The sequence below is a fragment of the Suncus etruscus genome, chromosome 2 (genome assembly GCF_024139225.1).
Source record: "Suncus etruscus isolate mSunEtr1 chromosome 2, mSunEtr1.pri.cur, whole genome shotgun sequence".
Lineage (NCBI taxonomy): Eukaryota > Metazoa > Chordata > Mammalia > Eulipotyphla > Soricidae > Suncus > Suncus etruscus.
The window spans coordinates 40,379,516-40,403,088 of NC_064849.1; the positions used below are offsets into that span (position 1 = coordinate 40,379,516).

The 23,573-nt window shown below is 37.0% G+C and overlaps 1 protein-coding gene and 1 pseudogene across 1 annotated transcript in view; one reads left to right on the forward strand and one right to left on the reverse strand.

The window, feature by feature from the left end:
* Nucleotides 1-23,573, forward strand: part of SOS2 (SOS Ras/Rho guanine nucleotide exchange factor 2) — an 87,290-nt gene that overhangs the window by 31,029 nt on the left and 32,688 nt on the right. The window contains exons 3-8 of the mRNA XM_049767018.1: nt 1,848-1,979; nt 2,876-3,040; nt 6,934-7,140; nt 9,893-10,036; nt 14,260-14,370; nt 22,798-22,896. Coding sequence (XP_049622975.1) covers nt 1,848-1,979; nt 2,876-3,040; nt 6,934-7,140; nt 9,893-10,036; nt 14,260-14,370; nt 22,798-22,896 — 858 coding nt within the window. The remainder of the gene's footprint in view (nt 1-1,847; nt 1,980-2,875; nt 3,041-6,933; nt 7,141-9,892; nt 10,037-14,259; nt 14,371-22,797; nt 22,897-23,573) is intronic.
* LOC126000993 (nuclear receptor-binding factor 2-like) lies at nt 18,759-21,886 on the reverse strand (annotated as a pseudogene).

Consider the following 23,573-nt stretch of genomic DNA (forward strand, 5'->3'; position numbering starts at 1 on the left):
GACTATAATTGTTTGGCATTATATGTAGAAAAATATCCAGTTTTTACTATTGTATATCATTTCCCCCATTTTATCATTGTACTGTGGTTTACAATATTGTTACTGGTAGCTTCATGCATACCCTGTTGCAATGCCACCTCCCCCAGAGTGCTAGCCTCCTTTCCACCAATGTCCCATGAACCCTCCCATTCATCTGTTTCTTCCATATGGTATCATTTATGTGGAATTCAGAAATGGCTACAATTAATAGTGATAGAAATCAGGATGATGAATGCATATGAGTGGAGACTGAGTCGGGAAATGTTCTATATTTTGATTTGGGTGATATATAATTAGCATTTTCCAAAACTCACTTTAGTTTTATATGGCATCTTTGTATTTCATTGTGTACACTTATTACCTCAAGATGTTAATCTGGAGGATATTTTACTTATTTAAAAAAATCTGTTACTTGGGACTTGAGCGATAGCACAGTGAGTAGGGTATTTGCTTTGTATGCAGCCAATCCAAGTTTAATCTCCTGCATCCCAAAAGGTTCACCACGCCTGCCAGGAGCACAGAGCCAGGAATAACCCATGAGCACCACCGGGCGTGGCCAGAAAAAGACAAAACAAAAAATCTATAAAAGATGAGTTAGTGCTCATTTTGATGGACTACTCAGTTCCATGAGAATGTTATTAGAAATATGTGTTAGGAAAGCTTCTTAAAATTAGTTGTATAATATTTTGCTTTTAGTCACTTTGTTTTATTTTATTTTGGGTGGAAAATCTGCTCAGGGATTACTCCTGGTGTTGTTCAGAGGAACTACATGCAATGCTAGGGCTTGATCTAAGTTTGGCTGCATAATGCAAAGGGGGCTACACCCATTATATTCTGGTTACAGCTGGATCTGTGCTCAGAAATCACTATTGGCATGCTCAGGGGACCATGTGGGATGTTGGAGATAGAACCAGGGTTTGTCCCAGGCCAGCCATGTGCAAGGCAAATGCCCTACTGCTGTGCTATCACTCTGGCCCCAAAATTTCTTACTGACTACTTACTACAGATTTTATGACATGTTTTTTTCTTGCAAAAAAGTGTTATATGTTCATTATGAGAACCTTTTTGAAAGGCTATAAACTAGGTTTTAGGCTGAAAAAATTGTGTGTAATAATTATATGCTGCTGACAGTCATATAGTGAAATATGGTATTTCTCTTGCCCTTCCAATTCAGTCTTAATTATGCTTATGTTTAAAACTTTGCTTAAATTTCTTCCTTTTTCTTGGGACTAAGTTTCTGTTCTAGCAGTCAGTTTACCCTGGCTTGCTAACCAGGACCATATATTATTCTACATGCCCCACCAGGGATTATTTCTGAACATAGAATCAAGACTACTTCCTAAGCCACTGCAACATGCAGCCTAAAAACTAAACAAAACCAAAAACGGTTCCTTTTTCTTTATCCATTGTAATATGTTTAAGAACTGTGAAGATAGTTAATTAATCTCTTCCTTGCCCTTTTCATTGAAGTAATATGCTTCACAGTTCTGTTGATGATAGTTGAATACAGATACCATTTCAACACTAGACCCAACACCAGAGTGCTTGCTTCCTTCTACCAGTGTCCCATGGATCTTTCCCTACCCCTTTCTCACCACCGAGAAACACAGTTCTATAGACCAACTCTCCAATTATATTTGGCCATTGTTGCTCCTGTTCTCTTTAACAAAAATGTCATTTATTAAAAGATTCAGAGTACATATTACTATTATCTGTTTACATGAAAGTTGGTGACAAGGTTTAATTATGTAGGAATCTTCTATTTATGAGCACATCTATTAATAACAGTACTTCTGTGATCTGAATAGGAACGAGTTCAAAAGACCTTTCCTCATCCAATTGATAAATGGGCTATTGCTGATGCACAATCTGCTATAGAGAAACGAAAACGAAGAAATCCTCTTTTACTGCCTGTGGACAAAATCCATCCCTCATTGAAGGTAATTTTTAATTAGCATTTGTATAATTGCATTTAAAGAAGCCATTTTGGGGAAGGAATACTTGGTTTGGGGGCTTACCTGGTGGTGCTGAATGGCTACTTCAAATTCTAGATTGCTTTCTCTATAGTGCTCAGGAACTGTGAGGTGCTGGGAATCAGTTTGGGGCTCCTGCATGCAAAGCATGTGTTTCAGCCCTTTGATCTATTTCCAAGACCCTGAATGCCATCTTCTGATGACTGCTATTTTTTTTTCTCTTATAGGAGACAATCACTCTCAATGTATTATATATCAAAATGGTTTTATTTATAAACAGAAATCACCCCCAAATGGTGCTCATATTTAGGACCATATCCAGAGATACTAAGGAAGGGTGGTACTTGCCATATGCTCTATTATTTGAGTTCATTTCCCCAGCCCTCAAATCTTTCAAAATTAATTTGTTTTGAGGGTCAGAAGTATGGGAGGAAATGTGCTTACCTTGCAAGGAAGCCAACCATAGTTCAGTTACTGGCACTGCATATGGTTCCCCCAAGCACTGCCAGGTGTCACTTCTGAGAATAACCAGGAGTAGGCCCAATATGACCCTGAGCAGAAGGGAAGTAGCCTGGGCAGTTCCTCACAGCAGCAGTACCATTACAGCTATTGAACTAAAGATCCTCTTGGTTAAGGTCAAATGTTGTTTAGTGGAGTCCTTGGGCCTTTTGAGTACTGCTGGGAGATCAACAGCAACAACAACAAAAATAATAAAACAAACATGATGCTGTGGCCAACATACTAGATTAGATCTTTGGCATATAGAAATTTCTTTGTAAGCAAAGTTGTTAGATAAAAATTTGAAGTACTTAGTGATGCTTAACTGCTGTTATCCAGAAATAAATTCTTTATTTTCTTCATAGGAAGTTTTAGGGTACAAAGTCGACTACCATGTTTCTCTGTACATTGTGGCTGTACTGGAGTATATCTCAGCTGACATATTGAAATTGGCTGGTAATTATGTTTTTAATATTCGACATTATGAAATATCTCAGCAGGATATTAAAGTTTCAATGTGTGCAGATAAGGTAAGTTTCAGAAGCTATTTAAAATTTACTTAATTGTGATTTATTATTCTGTCATAATTTTAAATGTATAATGATTTAGTATGTTTGGTACTGGAAAATATAAAAATATGCTGATTATATCAACTGTTACGGTATTTCCTGATTTTAATATAAGACATAAGAATCATTTTTTTCTATAAAAAATTCTTTACATGTAGGAAAAAACACCCAAAGTTTCACAGCAGTTGAAAAAAAGTAGTTTTTCTTGTATTTTTACAAAGAGAATGTATGCAATATATTAAGGTATTTTAAAATATGAGGATTTTGAAAAATATACCTTGCTTTTCATACTTATAGACTATTCTACCAAAGTTACTGCCTCTGATAATTTTTTCTTTTTCTTTCTTCCTTGTATAAGTTACTAAAGGAAGAAATTAAATCTTCATTATCTTTTCTATATATATTTTATTTTGCATACATTTATATAAATATTTATCTGTTATCTGTTACGTTCCTGAACATTCAAGATACTGCACTAAATAAGAAAATGAGAAAAGATTTATTTTTGTGAGAGATAAAAAAATTTATGACAGTCAATTACAATACAGTATGATTATTATATAGCCAATAGAGCAGAATAGAAAATAATTAACTTTGATGAAGGGGAACCCAAGAACATTTCATAGGATGCCTAAGTTAGGCAATTGTATGATACCAAGATGTGGTCTTTACTTTTACTGAACATCAGAATTACTGGGAAACTCTGAAAGAATACAGATTTCTGTGTCTTACTCTAAGAAACTGATTTATGAAGCTGCCAAATCTTTTTTTTTTGTTTTGTTTTTGGTTTTTGGGCTACACCATATCTGATGGAGCTCAGAAGCTATTACTGGCTCCCTGTGCAATCCCAGTAGTGCATAAAGGACCATGCCATGCAAGGGATTGAACCCAGGTCTCCTGGGAAATATTTCCTCCATACTTTTTTATTTTTTAAATTTTTATTTTGACCAAAATGGATTACAAATCTTTCACAGTTGTATTTTAGGTACATAGCGACATTGAATCAGGGGCATTCCCACCCAATGTTGTCCTCTCTCCACCCTGTTCCCAGCATGCATCCCATATCCCCCTCCTTTACCTCCTGGGCTGCTACTATAAGTGGTCTCCTCTGTGTCTAGCTTGTAGATTGGGTATCGATTCTGTTGTCGTTGGCTTTGGATGTGGTATTTTAAGTCTAATCATTTTTTTATTTCTACTTAATGTTCATATGATTGTGTGGTCTTGGTACCCTCCATTTTTTCCCCTCAATTTGTGAGGCGGAACAAAATGGTTCAATTTATGTGGTTCTTTTTGAAGGAAAGAAGAAAAAAAATGGGGCAAAAATCAAGCAAAAAATGGGAGGAGTTCTTCTAGAGGTTAGAAATATCAATTTAAGAAAAGAAAGGGAAAAAGGAAGAAAAACAACTCAAAAAGCACCACAGCAATAAAGACACCAACCACACAATAACCATCGTCCTGAAATAAAAAACAAGATAAAGCACACACACACATACACACACACACACACACTCACAAAACCAACAATAACTGGCGCATGTTGGTGTCAGAACAGTATTAAAAATATCCCAGAGAGAGATTGGTTCCTGGAGCTGTTGTGGAGAACTGTGTTGGTTCTATGTCTGGGGTCTAGGGTTTGGGGTTGGACAGTCACTGTCTAATCACCTTTCCTCCATGGTTTTAAATCACCTTCCTTGACTTTGAGATAAAGTGGTTTCTTTCTTATGGTTAATACTAGTTCAATATATGGTGCTGGTATATGGTATACATATACATATGGTATCCTGAGCAAGAGTGAACCCTGAGCCAGAAGTAGCCTCTAAACACTGTCATTTGTCTTGCATGTGGCCAACCCCAAAAGCCCCAAAACAAAATGGAGAAAAGATATTTGCACCCCTGTGTTCTTTGGAATACTATCTACAATTGCCAACATTTGGAAATTACCCAAGTTCCCATGAATAGATGACTGGATAAAATAAATTGGTTCATAATACACAATGGTATATTACTTGACCATAAGGAAAGATAAAACCATGTAATTTGCTGCTACATGGAAGGTCCTGAAGAGTATTATACTGAGTGAAGTTAGAGGGAGAAAGAAACTAATTTTGAGAATAATCTCTCATGTGTGGGATATAAAGAAACAACGATGGAATAACGAATACCCAAAAAACAATGTAAATGTAGGCAAAGAACATAACTGTGTCTAATAGAAAGCAGGCAATTTGTGGGGATTTGAGACTAAGATAGGAAGGGCAGTGACAATGGTAGAGGGAAGCATTCAACCAGGAGGAGGAGGTGGTATTGAAAGGTGATAAAAGTGTTATGTATGAACAACAACAGTATTGCAGCAGTACTATAAACCACAATGAAAGGACATTTTTTTTAAGTGCCTCTCTTAGAGGCAGGTTGATGTGTGGGAGGCAAAGAGTGGGAGGAGGCATTGGTGGAGGAAAGTAGAAACTAGTAAAGTGATTGGCATTGAAACATTTTATGCCTGAAAGCTAGTCATGAATAATGTAATTACATTGTGACTAGTTTTTTTTTTTTTGAAAAAGATGTTCTTTATGGCTGTTCATTAGGGAAATCAAATCAAAATCAAGTGAGATATAACTTTACTCTTATTAGAATGAATTTTATCAGCAAATCAAGAAACAATGCTAGAGATTGTAAAAGCACTAATTTGAAAGAGAGAATATATGCACCTCTGTTCATTGAATCACTCATTATTCTCAGTTACCAAGATAAAGAAATAACTTAAAAAGTTATCTATAGATACATGGATAAAAAAAATGTGGATTTTTTAAAAGAAGAAGAAATCTTGTCATTTTTTTGACAGCATGGAGGCATCTATGCTAAAAACCTGATAGAAAAAGTGAAATCAATAATTCTATGTAAATGAACTTCAGTCACAATAAAAAAAAGAAAAAAAAGTGAAATCATATATTTCACTGATAAGGGAAGATAAGGAATCAGAAAATTTACAAACCAGCAAAAACAAATTGTGACTGACAACCCTTTGGTGGTTATCAGAACTTGAATGGGGAGTGGTTAATAGAACAGATAGAGGAATTTGACTAGATGATAGTGGATAGAAACAAGACCTAGAGTAGGGAGTGAGGTATGATAGATATGGATGTTGAGGGATACAACTCTACTCATAAAGTTTATACATTGTTGTAAAGCAGTGTTATTTCAAATAGGCAGTATGGAAGTTATGTCATAATATTTAAATGAAAATCAATCTTGAGGAACAGACAGGTATAACAAAACAGGCATTTCCTTTGCATGCAGCTGGTTTAGGGTTAAATTTCTAGCATTGCATATGTTCTCCCCAAGCACTACCTAGAGTGGTCTCTGAGCTCAAAGCCATGAATAAGCCATGAATAAAGTTGTTTGCCCCCCCCCCAAAAAAAAGAAAGATTAATTTTGAGATCGTGGGATAGTATAGGGATCTCAACCATAACTGTACAGCCTCTTGATACATTTAGAAAAGGATTGTCTCTTTGGCCCCAAAAACAGTTTTTATTTTTCCATCTTCCATTTTGTTGGATAGTTCCCTCTTTTACTTTCATATTTCATTTATTTTAGTTTTTCCATTTTGTTTTGTGGCTACACTAAGTATTGCTCAGGGATTACTCCTGCTAAGGCTCCAAGAACTATCTATAGTGCTGAGGATCAAACCCAGTTAGTATTTATAAGACAAGCTCCTTGCTCCCCATATTATTGCTCTGGCCACTATATTAGATTTTCATATATAAATGAAAATTTTAATGTTGAATTCCAATAACTTGGAGCTAGTTTTATAGCGATAAGGAAGTAAAAACAACTTTATACGTCTGATTTATTTTTTTCAGGTTTTAATGGACATGTTTGATCAGGATGATGACATAGGTTTGGTGTCTCTTTGTGAAGATGAGCCTAGTTCTTCAGGTGAATTAAATTATTATGACCTTGTCAGAACTGAAATTGCAGAAGAAAGACAGTATCTCCGGGAGCTAAATATGATCATAAAAGTGTTTCGAGAAGCTTTCCTTTCAGACAGGAAACTGTTTAAACCTTCTGTAAGTACCTCTTGGGTTCTAGAATTCTATATATCCTGGAAATTAAATACCATCTTACAATAATAAATAATTAGTATGTACTTTATTAGTATATGAAACAAAATATCTTTTTAATTTGTTTTGCCAATTTTTAAAATACAGATTGTTATACTGTACATTGTATAAGTGCATTGACAAAAATTAGAAGGGGGGCCGGAGAAATAGCATGGAGGTAGAGCGTTTGCCTTGCATGCAGAATGACAGTGGTTCGAATTCCAGCATCCCATATAGTCCCCTGAGCCTGCCAGGAGTGATTTCTGAGTGTAGAGCCAGGAGCAACCCCTGAACGCTGTTGGGTGTGACCCCAAAACCAAAAAAATTAGAAAGGGAATTGTGATGGAGCGAAATCTTTTTCTGCTATGCAGTATCTAAGTTACCTTTTTATTGGAAAAAATGAATGATCTAGAAATGACTTCCTATCAGGTGTGGCCCAAAAAGCAAAAAATGAAACAAAATAAAAAAAGAAGCAAAAACAATTGATTTTCTTTTCTACTCTTAGAAGCAAAAAAACAAAAGTAAGGGGCCGGAGAGATAGCACAGCGGTAGGGTGTTTGCCTTGCACTTGGCCAACCCAGGATGGATCCAAGTTCAATTCCCGGTATCTCATGGTCCCCCAAGACTACCAGGAGTGATTTCTGAGCACAGAGTCAGGAGTAATCCTTGAGCAGCTCCAGGGGTGACCCAAAAACAACAAAAATAACCAAAACAAAACAACAACCAAAAAAAAAAAATGAGTGATTTTTCTCTATATATAGAGGTTTCCTTTTCCTTAGCTAGGTATCGTTTTTAAATACTCAGCCTTTTCTACCTCCTGATTTCTATCCCTACTAACTATTAAATTAGTGAATAGAATTGATACTCAGACACAGTTTACTGAGTACTTAAGATTAGCCAATGATGTAGTTTTTTATCATTCTCCCAAAAGAATAAATTTTAATGATTTAATTTGTTTGAATTCTAACATTACAGTGCCTTAATTTTTCAGCATTTTAAAATAAGTGTGATTCTGCTTTGTGTGTGCAGCCTTTATAAGAAGCCTGTGAGATTGTGAGATAGACAGGTTGAGTTATTACTGTCTACCTTTTTGGTGGGAAAGTGACACAAAAATGGCTATGACTTATTCAGTTCTACAGACATGAACTTGTGATTTTCAGATATAATAGTATAGTAGTATAAGAAAAATACTACAAAATGCTAAAAAAATAATATTTTTCTTTGCCTTTTCTGTATCCCATTAGTCTTTATTCATAAGTAATATTTGTAATTAGAGCTAATTAGATAGAACATTTATATAATACTAAAGTTTCGAGAAAAGAATTCTTTTCTATGAATCTAATTTACTTTTTAAATAGACTGATTGTAAACTTGAAATAGACCATCTGAAATCAGTATATATTGCATGCAGCAAACATTTGATGAGTGAATACACCTAAGCTTGATCTTTTCTTCTTTGAGCCCTATTTCTATGCTGTACTAAGGTCACATTTGTGGAGGATCTAATACATACCATAAATGTTTTGCAGAAATTTAATTCTCTTACAAATGAAATAAGCATTAGCTATATTACCCTAGGTAATTTACTTAAATTTACAATTTACATAAATATACTATGCTCTGTTTCTTCATTTCTAAAAGAATGTTGATAATGCCTATCTAGTAAGACTGTTAGAGCCACATGGAAAAAACAGTAGTGTCTGGAACATAAATAATGGCTAAGAAACATTAACTGTTGTTATTATTGTCTTAAATCCAGGCTAAGTAGTAGGATTAGGATTTAAGCTCAGGTCTCAGGATTCATTGCCTATGATGTTATAGTGAATACTTAACTGCAACCCAGGATATCAACAATATGATCTCTATGTTTTAGAGAATATGGCATATTTTAATCACAAGTAACTCATGCATGGATATTGAATGAAATCTTTAATCTTTCATCAAATAAAGAAAACAAACTGCAAATTGGGAAACCAGATTTTATCTGGATTCTGTCAGATCTTCATTTCAATCGCTGTTTATATCATAAGCCGATGCTATAAAACCTTGATAAAGTCTTCAAATCTTAGTTAATTTTATAATGCATGCCTATATGCTTTCTATAAAACTTAGAAACAGTGTTTCTATATGAGACATATAGAAACATTTATATGAGATATTAGAATAATTGAACAATGTACAGTTTGTATGTTTTGCTGTATATTAATTTAAGATACTTTATTTCCTTCTCCTTTTTGGGGGGGGGCATGCCTGGCAGTGCTCAAGGCATATTACTTGCTTTGTGCCAGGGAATTCCTTCTGGTGGGCCTTAGGGAACCATAAAGGGGGACCTGGGATTTGACCCCCTCCCTATTGGCCACATGTAGTGCAAATGCCATACCATGATAGTGCTGTCATTGCAGCCCCATTTTTTTTAGGTTTTAAACTATGTGTCTTGGAATCTGCAAGTATGCAATTAGATAAAAATATAACCTAACACATTAGTTATATTTAGTAATTTGTGTGTGGGGGAAGTGATATCCAATGGTGCTCAGGGACTATTTCAGGCTATGTTGTCAGGCTTAGCCCTGGACAGTGCCAGAGATTCAAAACCAGGGTCAGCAGGATGCAAGGCAAGCACTTTAACCCCTGACTGTATCTCTGGCCCCTGCATTTAGTACTGTTTTTACAAAAATCCCAACGTCGCACATCTTAACTTTCCTTTTTTTTATTTCTTCAGGATATTGAAAAGATTTTCAGTAACATTTCAGATATACATGAATTGACTGTGAAACTTTTAGGATTGATTGAAGATACAGTTGAAATGACTGATGAAAGCAGTCCTCATCCCTTAGCTGGCAGCTGTTTTGAAGATTTGGCAGAAGTAAGTTTACAACTGCATATTCTCATTGAAATTTTAAGCACTGTATTAAGAAACGTAATAAGATACCTTTGAAAATCAAGACACTTCTAGGTACTATTTAAAAAACTCAAGGCCCAGAGGGGCCGGGGCACTGGTGCAAGCAGTAAAGCTTTTTGCCTTGCACACGCTAACCTAGGACAGACTGCGGTTCTAATCTCCAGCATCCCATATGGTCCCCCAAGCCACGAGCGATTTCTGAGCGAATAGCCAGGAGTAACCACTGAGCGTCACCGGGTGTGGCACAAGAAAACCAAAACAAACAAACAAAAAACCTCAAGGGCCAGAGAGAGACAGTCCACTGGGTAAGGAAGATACTTGCTTCACCCGGATTGGATCCCTGGCTTTGTATATGGTCCCCTGAACACTGCCAGAAGTGATTCCTGTGCACAGAGCCAGGATTAAACCTTGAGCACTGCAGTTTGTGACTTAAACACCAAAAAGTAAAACTACCCTTAAGAGTTAATAATAGGTCAAGATTACATTGCGTAAATTTATAATGTATTTGTGATCATATTTATATTAATGATTTTTAATAATTGCTCATAAAGTGAAAGAAAATAAATTTGACTACTGCTATTTCAGCAGATGTCAATTTTAATTTTAATTTTCAAAGATTAAAAAGTTTTCATTTTTACCCAAGTGGTCAGTGAGATATAGTATAGTGGGGAAGGCACTTGCCTTGCACTTGACTGACTACCCTAGTTCAATCCCCAGCATCCCATATGGTCCCCCTCAGCCAAGTTCTGCCAGGAGTGATTCCAGAGCACAGAGCCAAGAGTAAATCCTGAGCACTCCCAGGTGTGGCCTCCCAAAAAAGCAAACAAAATCCCCCCAAAAGTGAAATTATTTTAACTTTAAAATAATTATAAAAGACAGTAGAGCTTACATAACAAAGCAAAACATACAAATAATAAAACAAAAATTTCTTCACCCAAAATTACTTTGTATTTTTTTTATTTGTTTTATTTTTTGTATTTATCTATTTAGATTTTGGGCCATACTTGACCATGATGATAGCTGGCTCTGCACTCAAGAATCACTTCTGGTGGGATCATGGGGTCCATGGAGTGAGGGTTCTAGGGATTGAACCCAGGTTAGCCACATGCAAGGGAAAAGCCCTATTTACTGTACTGTTGCTCCAACCCCTACTTTGTATATTTTAAGTGTTTTTATATTATTCATCCTTACTAAATAGTAATGTTTGCAAAATTTCTTTTATTTATAGAAACAGAATCTTTTTGCGGGGGTGGGGGGGTTATACCTGGTAGCACTCTGCACTCAGAAGTCACTCTTGACAGACTCCGGGGACCATGTGGAATGCCAGGATTTGAACTGGGATCCGTCCTGTGTTGGCCGGGTGCAAGACAAACACCCTACTACCGTGCTGTCACTCCAGCCCTAGAAATAGAATCTTTACTGTTTTATAACCTGCTTTTTTTATTCACTATATTTTTCCATATTACAAAATATGCCTCAATACAAATGACTTGTTTTGGATGGAAACATCTCACAAGCAGTGGTCAGGCAGCCCTAATTAGGAATCTTCCTGACAATTCTCAGCCCAGCCTAGCAATTTACTGGGAGGGCCTAAGGATACACTGCTGCCCAAGTCCTGCATTGCTGAGCTGGTGCTAGGGACTACTAGAGCCACATAGAGTGGTGCTTGGGAAACTCCAGCTACTCACAGTGATTCCTGAGGAGCAGGTGTTGCCTGGGATCAGATTGAATGAGTGCTTCTGCAGTCTATTCTGTCTTCCTCTCCTATACTTCATCATAATTTTTAAAGTCTAAAGAAACCATTTTAAGTGGATACCATTATATATTTAACTGTCAGTTTTTAATAAGCCTAAATTGTTTTAATTTTTTAATGAATGATACTAAAACATGTCTCTATAGTTTAATAATTGTTTTAGCGTATTTTCTTGGAATTACAACTGTAGAAATAAATGCTAGATACATTTTTTTAGAACTTTTAAATACTTTGTGAAATTTCCTTCCAGGTACGTTCCAGCATTTATAGGACTGCTTTTTCTTGCTTACACTTTTTTCTCTAACTGGATATTATCCCATTCATTCTTGCTAATTAATAGATGAAAAATAAACCAGCCTCTCTCTCTCTCCTTTCTCTCCTCTCTCTCCTCTCTCTCCTCTCTCGTCTTGTTTTGTTTGTTTTTGGGCCACACCTGGCATGTTCAGTGGTTATTTAATGGTTACTACTGACATTCAGGAATCACACCTGGTGGTGGGTGCTCTGTACCATATGGGATGCAGAGGATTGAAACCAGATCTGCCACATGCAAGAATGTACTTGCGGGCCCGGAGAGATAGCACAGCGGTGTTTGCCTTGCAATCAGCCGATCCAGGACCTAAGGTCATTGGTTTGAATCCCGGTGTCCCATGTGGTCCCCCGTGCCTGCCAGGAGCTATTTCTGAGCAGATAGCCAGGAGTAACCCCTGAGTGCCGCCGGGTGTGGCCCTAAAACCAAAAAAAAAAAAAAAAAAAAAAAAAGAATGTACTTGCAAAAAATATATATGTATCCATTGTACATTTGCTTTGTCCCCTAGTTTTTCCCTTTTGGGGGACAGGTGTGGCTGTGCTCAAGACTTTGTACTTAGGGATCACCCCTAAAAGTGCAAGAGGGACCAATTATGATGCCAGGGATAGAATTCAGCCTGGCCATTGTAAGGCAGATAGATGCCTTAGCTGCTGCTATACTATTTTAATCATTTTTAGTATGCAGGTGGCATTAATAAGATCCCAGTTTTATACTCATTGTCTTTATCTTTGAAATCTTTTCACCCCAAACAGAAACACTGTACTGATTCTGCTGTAACTATAGTCTTTCTTCCTCCAGACTCTGCAGTGTCTTCCAATATCAATGAACTATCTGAGCCTTGATATTTAAGTGGGACCACAATATTTATAATATTCTTATTTTAGTTAGCTGAATATTTCAATGTTTATCCATGTCTTAGCATATATCAGAACTTCATCATTGCTTTCTAATTATAAAAATACATTGTTATGGGGCCAGAGAGGTGGCGCTAGAGATAAGGTGTCTGCCTTGTATGCGCTAGCCAAGGAAGGACCGCAGTTCGATGCCCCGGCGTCCCATATGGTCCCCCCAAGCCAGGGGCAATATCTGAGCGCTTAGCCAGGAGTAACTAACCCCTGAGCATCAAACAGATGTGGCCCAAAAAAACAAAAAAACAAAAAAATGTTGTTATATGTATGCCACATTTTGTTTTTCCATTTGTTGATGGATGCTTCCTTACCTTTTGGTTATTGTAAGTAATGCTCCAGTAAACACTGATGTATCTGTTTTGAGTCTGTGTTTTCACTTATTTTGAATATTCCAAAGAGTGGAGTTGCTGAGTCATATGGTAATTCTTTGTTTAGCTGATTGAGGAACTGCCAGATTATTTTTCACAAGGACTGACTTCAGCCTGGCAATGGAAAGGTTTCCATGTTCTCTGAATCCTTGCCAACACACTTTACTTTCTGAAAAATACATTGTATTTTTAAAATACAGAAAGAAGGGGCCGGAGCGATAGCACAGTGAGTAGGCCCTTTGCCTTGCTTGTGGCTGACCCAAGTTCAATTCCCAGAATCCCATATGGCCCACCGAGCCTGCCAGGAATAATTCCTGAGTGCAAAGCTAGGAGTAAGCCCCTAGTACTGCTATGTGTGATTCAAAACCAGAACATAAAAATAAACAACATTTAAAAAAATTTTTTTTGTTTGTTTTTCGGTCGCACCTGGCAGCACTCGGGTTACTCCTGGCTCTACGTACCTGGCAGGCTCAGGGGACCATATGGGATGCCGGGATTCGAACCAGTGATCTTCTGCATGAAAGGCAAACGCCTTACCTCCATGCTGTCTCTCCGGCCCCCACAGCATTTTAAATTTACTGATATTAAAAGATATGAAAATTAATAGCTTCATACTTGTGTTCACAAAGTCAGTGGCAGTAGTTTCTTGTTATCTTTTTTAGTTATTACTCATGCTTTTTGATATTTTTTCAGCTACAATCATAACTTTTTCCCTTAAATTATACATGGCGAAAGTTTCTGAAATCTACTTGAAGACTTGAGTAAGAAATATCTGCTAAGCAGTCTGTTGCATGTTAATAGAAAAGATACTCCTTTAAGCCTAATACACTTTTCTTTTTTTTTTTTAATAGGAGCAAGCGTTTGATCCTTATGAAACATTATCACAGGACATTCTTTCACCAAAGTTTAATGAACATTTTAGTAAGTTGATGACCAGACCTGAAGTAACTCAACACTTTCAGGTAAAATTTAGTTGAATGACTTTTTATTCTCCTCAAGGAAAGCAGCTTTAGGAAATAGTTCATCTTCTTGTGAAATATTTGTATTTAGAAAACTTTCATAAAGCCGTAATTCATTCATTGAAAACATTGTAAGCTTTTTGTTTTGTTTTGTTTTGTTTTGGGCTTATACCCAGCAAGGCTCTCCACTCAGGAATTACCCCTGCCAGTGCTTGGGATAGCACATGGGTTGCCACAAGTTGGCTATATGCAAGCCAAGCACCCTACCTGATATTTTCTTTCTAGCCCTATTTCTCACCTTTTTTTTTTTGCATGTGTTTCTTAACTTCTTATTTAAATAGGTCCTGCTTTGCCCTTCTATTCTCTGTGTGGATGACTTCTTCATATAACTTTTCATTTACTTTTAACTACCATCTTTATGTTGGTGACTTCCTATTTCTGTTCTCAAGCCCTAACTCTTGAACACTGTGTGTATACACACATTGTGTGTGTGTCATGTGCATATACATGTCTCTCAAATAATTTGTCTACAGGCACTTGAGATAGTATGTTCAGAACTGAACTCTACATCTTTCCTTTCGCTACTGTTTGCACTTATTATCTTCTATTTGTTTCACTTAAAAACTTGTCATCTTGGAATAAAAATTATGCCTAATCTCGCAATTTATTTTATTTTATTTTATTTTATTTTTGGTCACATCCGGCAGCGCTCAGGGGTTACTCCTGGCTCTGTGCTCAGAAATCACTTTTGACAGGTGTGGGGGGAGTATATGGGATGCTCGGAATCAAACCAGGTTCGTCCTGTGTTGGCTGAGTGCAAGGCAAACACCCAGCGGCTGTACTATCACTCTAGCCCCTAATCTCACAGTTCAATTCAGTTAAGGAATAATTATTTAAAACTAAATCTTACAAATTTATATGCCCTACAGTAAGCATTGAAAAATGATAATAATGTCTATAATGTCTTTGTATATTCATTAAAATAATTTACATATTTCTTTTATTCCTATTTTATTAGAAATAATATTGTGATAATTGAATGATTAGGACTTTAAGCCCCAAAGTTTTTTTTGTTTTTTTTGTTTGTTTGTTTGTTTGTTTTGTGTGTGTGGTTTTTGGGTCACACCAGGCAGTGCTCAGGAGTTATTCCTGGCTCCAGGCTCAGAAATTGCTCCTGGCAGGCACGGGGGACCATATGGGACACCAGGATTCGAACCGATGACCTCCTACATGAAAGGCAAACACCTCACCTCCATGCTATCTCTCTGGCCCCAAGCCCCAAAGTTTTTGTGAAATTAAAGGAATTAGATAAAATCAAGACTTCTTCACTTGTACTGTATTAACACTTAAAAGATGCATTGTATGGGCCAAATTGATTGTTTAGTAGTAGAGCACTTGCATGCACATGGCTAACCCAGATATGATCCTGGCACCATTGAGGGTCTAACCCTGAGCTCCAACTGGAGTGATCCCTGAGCACAGAGCTAGAACCAACCCCTAAGCACTGCTGGGCATGGCAACACAAAAAAAGAACAAAGAAGATGCATTGTAGTATAAGATGAAAGTAACACACTTTAAAATTAACAGATTTAGGGGCTGGTGTGACAGATCAGGGGGTAGCGCTTGCATGCACCCAGCCCGTGCTCATTCTCTGGCACCGCTTATGTCCCCCAAGCCAGTCACCAGGAGTAATCTCTGAGCTCAGAATTAGGCATAAGCACAGAGTGCCAACAGGTGTGTGCCACAAACAAACCATATAACAATTAAAGTAGATTTAGAGTCAGATCTTCAATTAATAACTAATAATATGCAAGTCATCTCTGAGACGGTTTCTTTACAAAATGCTAATGTATTATAATAATGATTATAATGTATTATAATAATGATTATCATTATGAAAATTAAATAAGACTATGTTATGCATGCTACTGAATGCACAGGTGTTAGCTTGTATTACAAAAGAACTTACATTACATTTAAATTTTATTATGCATTTTAGTAACCATATAGTGCTTAACAATGTAGGTAAGCTTTGTAAACAAAAGATTTATCTTAGTTTCAAGAAAGTAAAACACTATATAAATTATATATTAAGGAAATTTAACACTTTGATGGGTGATATGCTCTCTATCAATATCATGAATTTTAACAGTCTTGTAACTATTTACTGAATGGTAATTCAAAAATTTTGGAAGAAATAACACAGGAGTTAACACTAGCCTGGTTCATTCTATATCAAATTTAATCCATATAAGCTATGACCTACATACTGCCAAGAGAAATCCTTGAGTATCACTCTTCTGACTGCAAAACCAAAAACAGTATAGAAATAAAGGTGGGGGTTAAAAATACTAATTTGTCCAAAGTATACTGTAATAATTTTATTATGATAATAATACTTTTACTAGTTTTTTAGGGTTAATTTAGGACTAATAATTTAACCCCAAAAGAGATTTGTCTTTAGGAAAATGTATTTTTTATAGCAGGTCCATTGAAGAAATTGGCAGTTTTTTCCTAACTGATTTTTTTTTACTTGAAAATTATAGGGCTATTTATAAGGATATACATATATATATTTGAGAGGGCCAGATCCAGTGATGCTTAGGGCTTACTCCTAACTCTATACTCAGGGTTAATTCCTGTGGGACTCAGGACCATATGAGGTGCCAGAGATCAAACCAGAATCAGACCAGTTGCATGCAGAGGAAGCACCTACCAGCTGTGCTATTTCTCTAGCCCCAAATAATATATCTCCAGTATATATTGCCTGATGTTATATTATCCATATGTATTGCCTTCATTTATTTGATAGAATTAATAGTATAAATACATTAGTATTAATTACATTTAAAATAAACTTGAGTGACTTTTAAAATAATATCTTTATTTAAACACCATGATTATAAACATGACTATAGTTAGGGTTCAGTCATAAAAGAACAACCCTCTTTACCATTGCAACATTCCCACCAAAATGCCCTCTGTTTCTTTCCTCCCCCACTCCCTGCGTGTATTTGAGACAGTCATTCTACTTCTCATTGAGTGACTTTTTTTACTGAAAAAAATCTTTAATAGAATTTAGTCAAAGTGGGCCCGGAGAGATAGCACAGCAGCGTTTGCCTTGCAAGCAGCTGATCCAGGACCAAATGTGGTTGGTTCGAATCCCGGTGTCCCATATGGTCCCCCGTGCCTGCCAGGAGCTATTTCTGAGCAGACAGCCAGGAGTAACCCCTGAGCACTGCCAGATGTGGCCCAAAAACCAAAAAAAAAAAATAAAAATAAAAAATAATTTAGTCAAAGTAGGGCCAGAGTGATAGCACAGTGGTAGGGCATTTGCTTTGCACATGGCTGACCCAAGATGGACCTCGGTTCTATACCTGGCGTCCCATATGGTCCCCGAGCCAGGAATTATTTCTGAGCAAATAGCCAGGAGTAACCCCTGAGTGGTGTGGCCCAAAAACAAACAAAGTTTAGTCAAAGTAATCATATGCTCAAAATTGTTCAAATTCATATTCAAGTATTCCAACATAGAATCCACACAAAACTTGCCTTTTATACTGCCAACCACATTCAATAAAGGTAGAAAATACAATTATTTTATTGATTTCTTAAAACAAATATTGCCAACTAGCATTACTTCCACTCATGCATCATTAAAAACAAAAGGATTGTTTCCTTGGTATTTTCAAATCATGCAGCATACAAAAACAAAATATGCACCCTGATTAAAATGCTTAAAATGCACCCTGATTAATTATGTAAACTGGTCATTTAAAAAAAAAAAGCGTAACTAATAATTTGGCTTCTTCTTCATTAAAATGAAAATTTAGATATTTCTCCCGATAGTCTTGAGGTTATCATTATGTTATGAGTATTACAAAGTGTGGCACAGTTTCATCTAGAAAGACATCTTACCTTATTAAACATAATGTGCATAACAAAATGCCTACAGTCAACAATGCATGAAAGAAAGCATGTTTCAAATACAAGGCAGCTTCTAGGATCGCCAAATTTGTTTTAGGTGTTGCATTATCATTTGTGGCATGAGATTAATTACACAGAACATACTTTTATACATTTTAACACTGAAGATAAGAAAAAATAATTGTTGCTTGAAAAAAATTATTCTAGGTAGCCATGATTTGAGAAAATGAACCTACAAGAGTTTAGTTTTTGCCCAGACTGGAATCATTAGCTTGAGTCAGTAAATCAGATACTCAACTTATTTCACAGTGTCTGTTTTCAAGTCCTGGCACAGCCTGTTCTCTGCAGCACTCTCGGTGATGAAACACCTCTGGAATCACCCTTGCATGTGGCTTTCCCTTTCCTCACCTCCAGATTACCTGTACTTCTATATTTTATTTTATTTACCTCCTCTCTGGGCCTTCATCTTAGTTATTCATTAGACCTTTCAGAATATCCTCAGAGAGCTCCATAATGGGAAGTCTGGAGATGAAAAATCCAAGGGAAGAAGATTGGGTATCAGAATGTCCTTAGCTCTCCCCATGTTTGCTGCAAACTTCTGCCATCCAGAAGAGGCTATAGCAGTTTCAGGATGTGGTAGCAAGCTCCATAGCTCTGATTTTTCTACAAAATCAGCATTTACCTCTAAATCCTTTTTCTTTTTCTTTCTTTTTTTTGGTTTTGGTTTTTGGGTCACACTTGGCTGCGCTCAGGGGTTACTCCTGGCTTTATGCTCAGAAATCGCTCCTGGCAGGCTCAGAAGATAAGATGGGATGCCGGGATTCGAACCACCAACCTTATGCATGCAAGGCAAATGTCTTACCTCCATGCTATCTCTCCAGCCCCTAACTTCTTTTCTTTTGGACTCTAGAAGTCTGGCCTTTTCGGCTCTCAGCTGTTTATTTTCTTTTTTTTTTGATCTTTCATTCTCGGCCACAAGGAATTACACTTGCTTCTTAAAATTTGCAGTTTTGGTTGCCTGCTCTTCTACTATTGTTTTATCATCTTTTAGGGCATTGCTTCCAAGGCAGGGGCTCTGCCAGCTCACTCTTCTGCTGCAGTAAAAACAGGAGTGTATCTATTTCAGGCGCTTCTCTGCAGAAGGGCTGTTGTGGAAAAGAAGTGAACTCTGGCTATCAGCATCCTCAGCACCAGGATTGAGTGCTGCTTATAGCTGGGCAGCTGCTTCCTTGTCAGTGTTCTGCTGAGCTTTCAATCTTTCCTCCAGCTTTGCCCTCTTCCACCGCTCTTGGATGAGCAGCAGCTGCTTCAAGTGACTGTTCCTTTGCAGTTAATGTGATAAATGAGTCTGCTCAGACTTTGTCAGCTTCAAGGCTTCAGAAAGACAAGGCTTTTTTTTTTTTTTTTTTTTTTTTTTTTTTTTTTGTGGTTTTTGGGTCACACCCGGCAGTGCTCAGGGTTACTCCTGGCTCCATGCTCAGAAATTGCTCCTGGCAGGCACGGGGGACCATATGGGACGCTGGGATTCGAACCGATGACCTCTTGCATGAAAGGCAAACGCCTTACCTCCATGCTATCTCTCCAGCCCCAAGACAAGGCTTTTTTATGACAAGAAATAGCCTCTTAGTATTTCCCTGCAGCTAATAAGTGATCTGCTTATCTGCTCTGTTTTGAGCCAGATTGAGGGGTCTTTCCATTACTTCTATAGACCCCAGGGCATGTGGAGGCCTCTGGAAGGCAAGCGCCTGGGATGAGGCACATGGAAGGGTGGCAGATGGCAGAGGAGCGCCGAGTTGCCAGCACCAATCCCCTGCGAGCGGGCAGCCAGGCTCATTGAGAAACTTTTAAATCTCTATTCTGTAGACTTACCATCTTTCAAAACTGGGATATATTATGCCTACCTGTTTGCTGCAAAGATTTTTTAGACTATATGAGGTCACAGATTTCCTTAAAGGAATCAGTTTTCATTCTGTCTCCCACACCTGTCTTGCCATATTGAATTTTCCATTATGTTTTGATCCAAGATATGAAAATCTCCAGGGTGCCAACCAGGAAAAAAAGGGGCATAAGGGGCATTTCTTCTTTTGAGTATCACTGAATGCAGAGCAAAGAGTTCAAATAAAAAGTGGGGTGATTGGGTTAAAAATGCTTGGTAACTAGAATGTTCTGTCATATCTGTCAATGTCTTGTTTTTCTTTTCTTTTTTTTTTTTTTGGTTTTTGATTTTTGGGTCACACCTGGCAACTCTCAGGGGTTACTCCTGGCTCCACACTCAGAAATTGCTCCTGGCAGGCTCGGGGGACCATATGGGATGCCGGGATTTGAACCAATGACCTTCTGCATGAAAGGCAAACACCTTACCTCCATGCTATCTCTCTGGCCCCATGTCTTGATTTTTTTTTTTTTTTTAAGAATTAAGAGTGACATGGTTGTTACACTGGTGAAGATTAACTTTTTTAATAAGTACTTTCTGGATATGGAGATTATTATGCTGAGTGAAATGAGTCAGAGGGAGAGGGATAGACATAGAAAAGTTTCACTCATTTGTGGAATATATGAAAAATAAGGGCCAGAGAGATCACACAGTAGTAGGGCATTTGCCTTGCATGCGGCCAACCTGGGAGGGGCCTAGTTCGATTCCTGGCATCCCATATGGTTCCCCAGCCTGCCAGGGGCAATTTCTGAGTGCAGAAACCAGGAGTAAACCCCTGAGCACCACTAGGTATGGCCCAACAACCAACCAGCCAATTAATCAATCAAATAATAAAGGTTTTTTAAAAATAAATAAGAGGCAATATGGTAATAATATCCAGAAACAATATATATGAGAGACAAGGGGACCAGTCCATGGTAGAAAGATTGCCACAAAGAGCAGTGAGTGCAGTTAGAGTAGAGAAAGGTCCACTATGACAATGATAGTTGGAACTTATTACTCTGGACAAGAACTAGGTGCTTAAAGAGGATTAAGTAACATGCATGGTACCTTTAATTAATGATAGTACAAACCACAGTTTCTAAAAGGAACAAGAGAGAATCAAAATGCCCGCCCCAGAGACAGGCGGGTTGGGGGCGTGGATGGGAGGAGAACAAGGAAAAAGTGGCAGGAAAAGTGTACTGGTGAAGAAGGGTGGAGTACTTTCATGACTGAAACTCAAATTTGAAAAAATTTTATAATCGTGCTTAAATAAATTATTTAAATAAATTAAAAGTACTTTCTTATTTGGGATAAAGGAGAAGGGAGGTTGGTAAAATTCTTAAATTTGGATGTTCTATACCAGAGTCCTGAAACTTTTTAAAAGGGGCCAGTTCACTGTCACTTAGGCCATTGGAAAGCTGGAATATAGTTTAAAAACAAATTGAACAATAGTGGCCCTTGCCCTTGGACCATAGTTTGAGACTGAGAGGAGTCAAAAGACAGAGAGAGGAGAGGAGTCAGAGAGTGTGGTGCACATTCCACACATGTGCACTGCAGCCCTTGCGAGTACCCTGCTAAGCAGAACAGGCAGTGGCGGGAAAAACACCGGGTGGGTCAGATAAATGTCCTCAGTGGGTTGAATGAATGTCCTTGATGGGTCACATGTGGCTCACAGGCCATAGTTTGAGGACACCTGTAGAATGTATACTAATAGCAGTTATAGAGTCTTCCAGATAGACGCTTCTGTACTTAAAACTGACAATATTTATATTTGAATTTAAGAATGACGTATGGCTTTCTAATCATGATGTTATAATAAAAATTAGAAATATATAACAAAAAAGAAATATGGCTTTTTACAGAAATCAGGTCTAATGTTTGTCAGCAAAAAATAAAAAATATAAAATTAAATATGGAATTTATAATGAACTAAATAATTATTTAAGCAGGGGTTGGAGCAATAGCACAGAGGTAGGGCATTTATTTGCCTTGCACACAGCCAATCAGGATGGCTCTTGATTTGATCCCCTGTGTCCCATTTGGTCCCCCGAGCCAGGAACGATTTGTGACACATAGCCAAGAGTAACCCCTGAGCATCACAGGTGTGGCCCAAAAAGCCACAAAAAAGTATTTAAGCATTGACTATTTAAATGACATCTGTAGTATTTAATGTCATCCTTTGTAGCTATTGAACTTAAAACATTTCAAATGATGCCATTGAAAATGTGAGTTAGGCTATAATAGTTTTTCATATTTTCTTGAATATAAGAAGCTGAAACTTTTAAATATCAAATTTACCTTATTTTTAAGGAAATGGAAACTTTTGAGGAAAAGCTATTAAGTGCTTTTGTTAACATTATTTTGCCCATTTTTGAAATGGAGAAATGTATATAATGACTGGAGGAAGAAAAGGAAAACGTTGATTTACACCACTTCAGTTTTAGTATAGAACATGCTTTCCATATGAGTTACATAATAAGTAATACATAATAAGATAAGTTTATCTTAAATTTTTAAATGCTTGTTTTGTTAGTTTCTGTTGTTACAACCTTGATATCAGCGCTAAACTATTAATTCTTTTTGCTTTTTAGTCCATTGCTGATGGTTTTAAAGAGGCAGTTCGTTACGTCCTTCCACGCCTTATGCTGGTGCCAGTATATCATTGCTGGCACTATTTTGAATTATTAAAGGTAAGGTGAAAGCTACCTGAATGTAATGCCTGTGATTATGATGTTTAAAAACTAGTTTTTGAGCCTGGAGAAATAGTATAGCAGGTAAGGTATTTAACTTACCTTTCATGAAGATGCTCTGGATTCAGTAACTGATATCACGAATGGTCCCCCAAGTACTGCCAGGAATGATTCCTAAGAACAGAACCAGGAGGAAACCTTGAGCACATCTATGTTTGGCCCCTAAATAAAAAATAAAAATAAATATGGGGGGCAGGAAGGGAAAAATAAAAATAAATAAACTAGGTTTTTATCTGATTATATAACTTTTTAAAATATTCTCATAAAAAGAAAGTATCTTAGGATATGACTTTGCTGAGGTCCTGAGTTCAGTCCACCACATTTTTAAAAATTATTTTTAGAGTCTGCCTTATTTCTGCAAACCTGTATTTTTTGTCATCAACTGATTTCTAAATAGTGGATAGTAGAAAGAAAACTTAGCTTTATAAAGTCACTTACAATGTATATTCTAAAACTTCTAACATTGTAAGATAGTTTACTTACTAATTTTTACATATACAGAATGTATGTAGCAGCAATGGTTTATCTCTTAAGCAATTAAGTAATAACTTTTGTTAAGTTTCTGGGTAGGTGGTCACATCTGGAAGTTTTCAGGCCTAGTTCTGGCACTGTCCTTG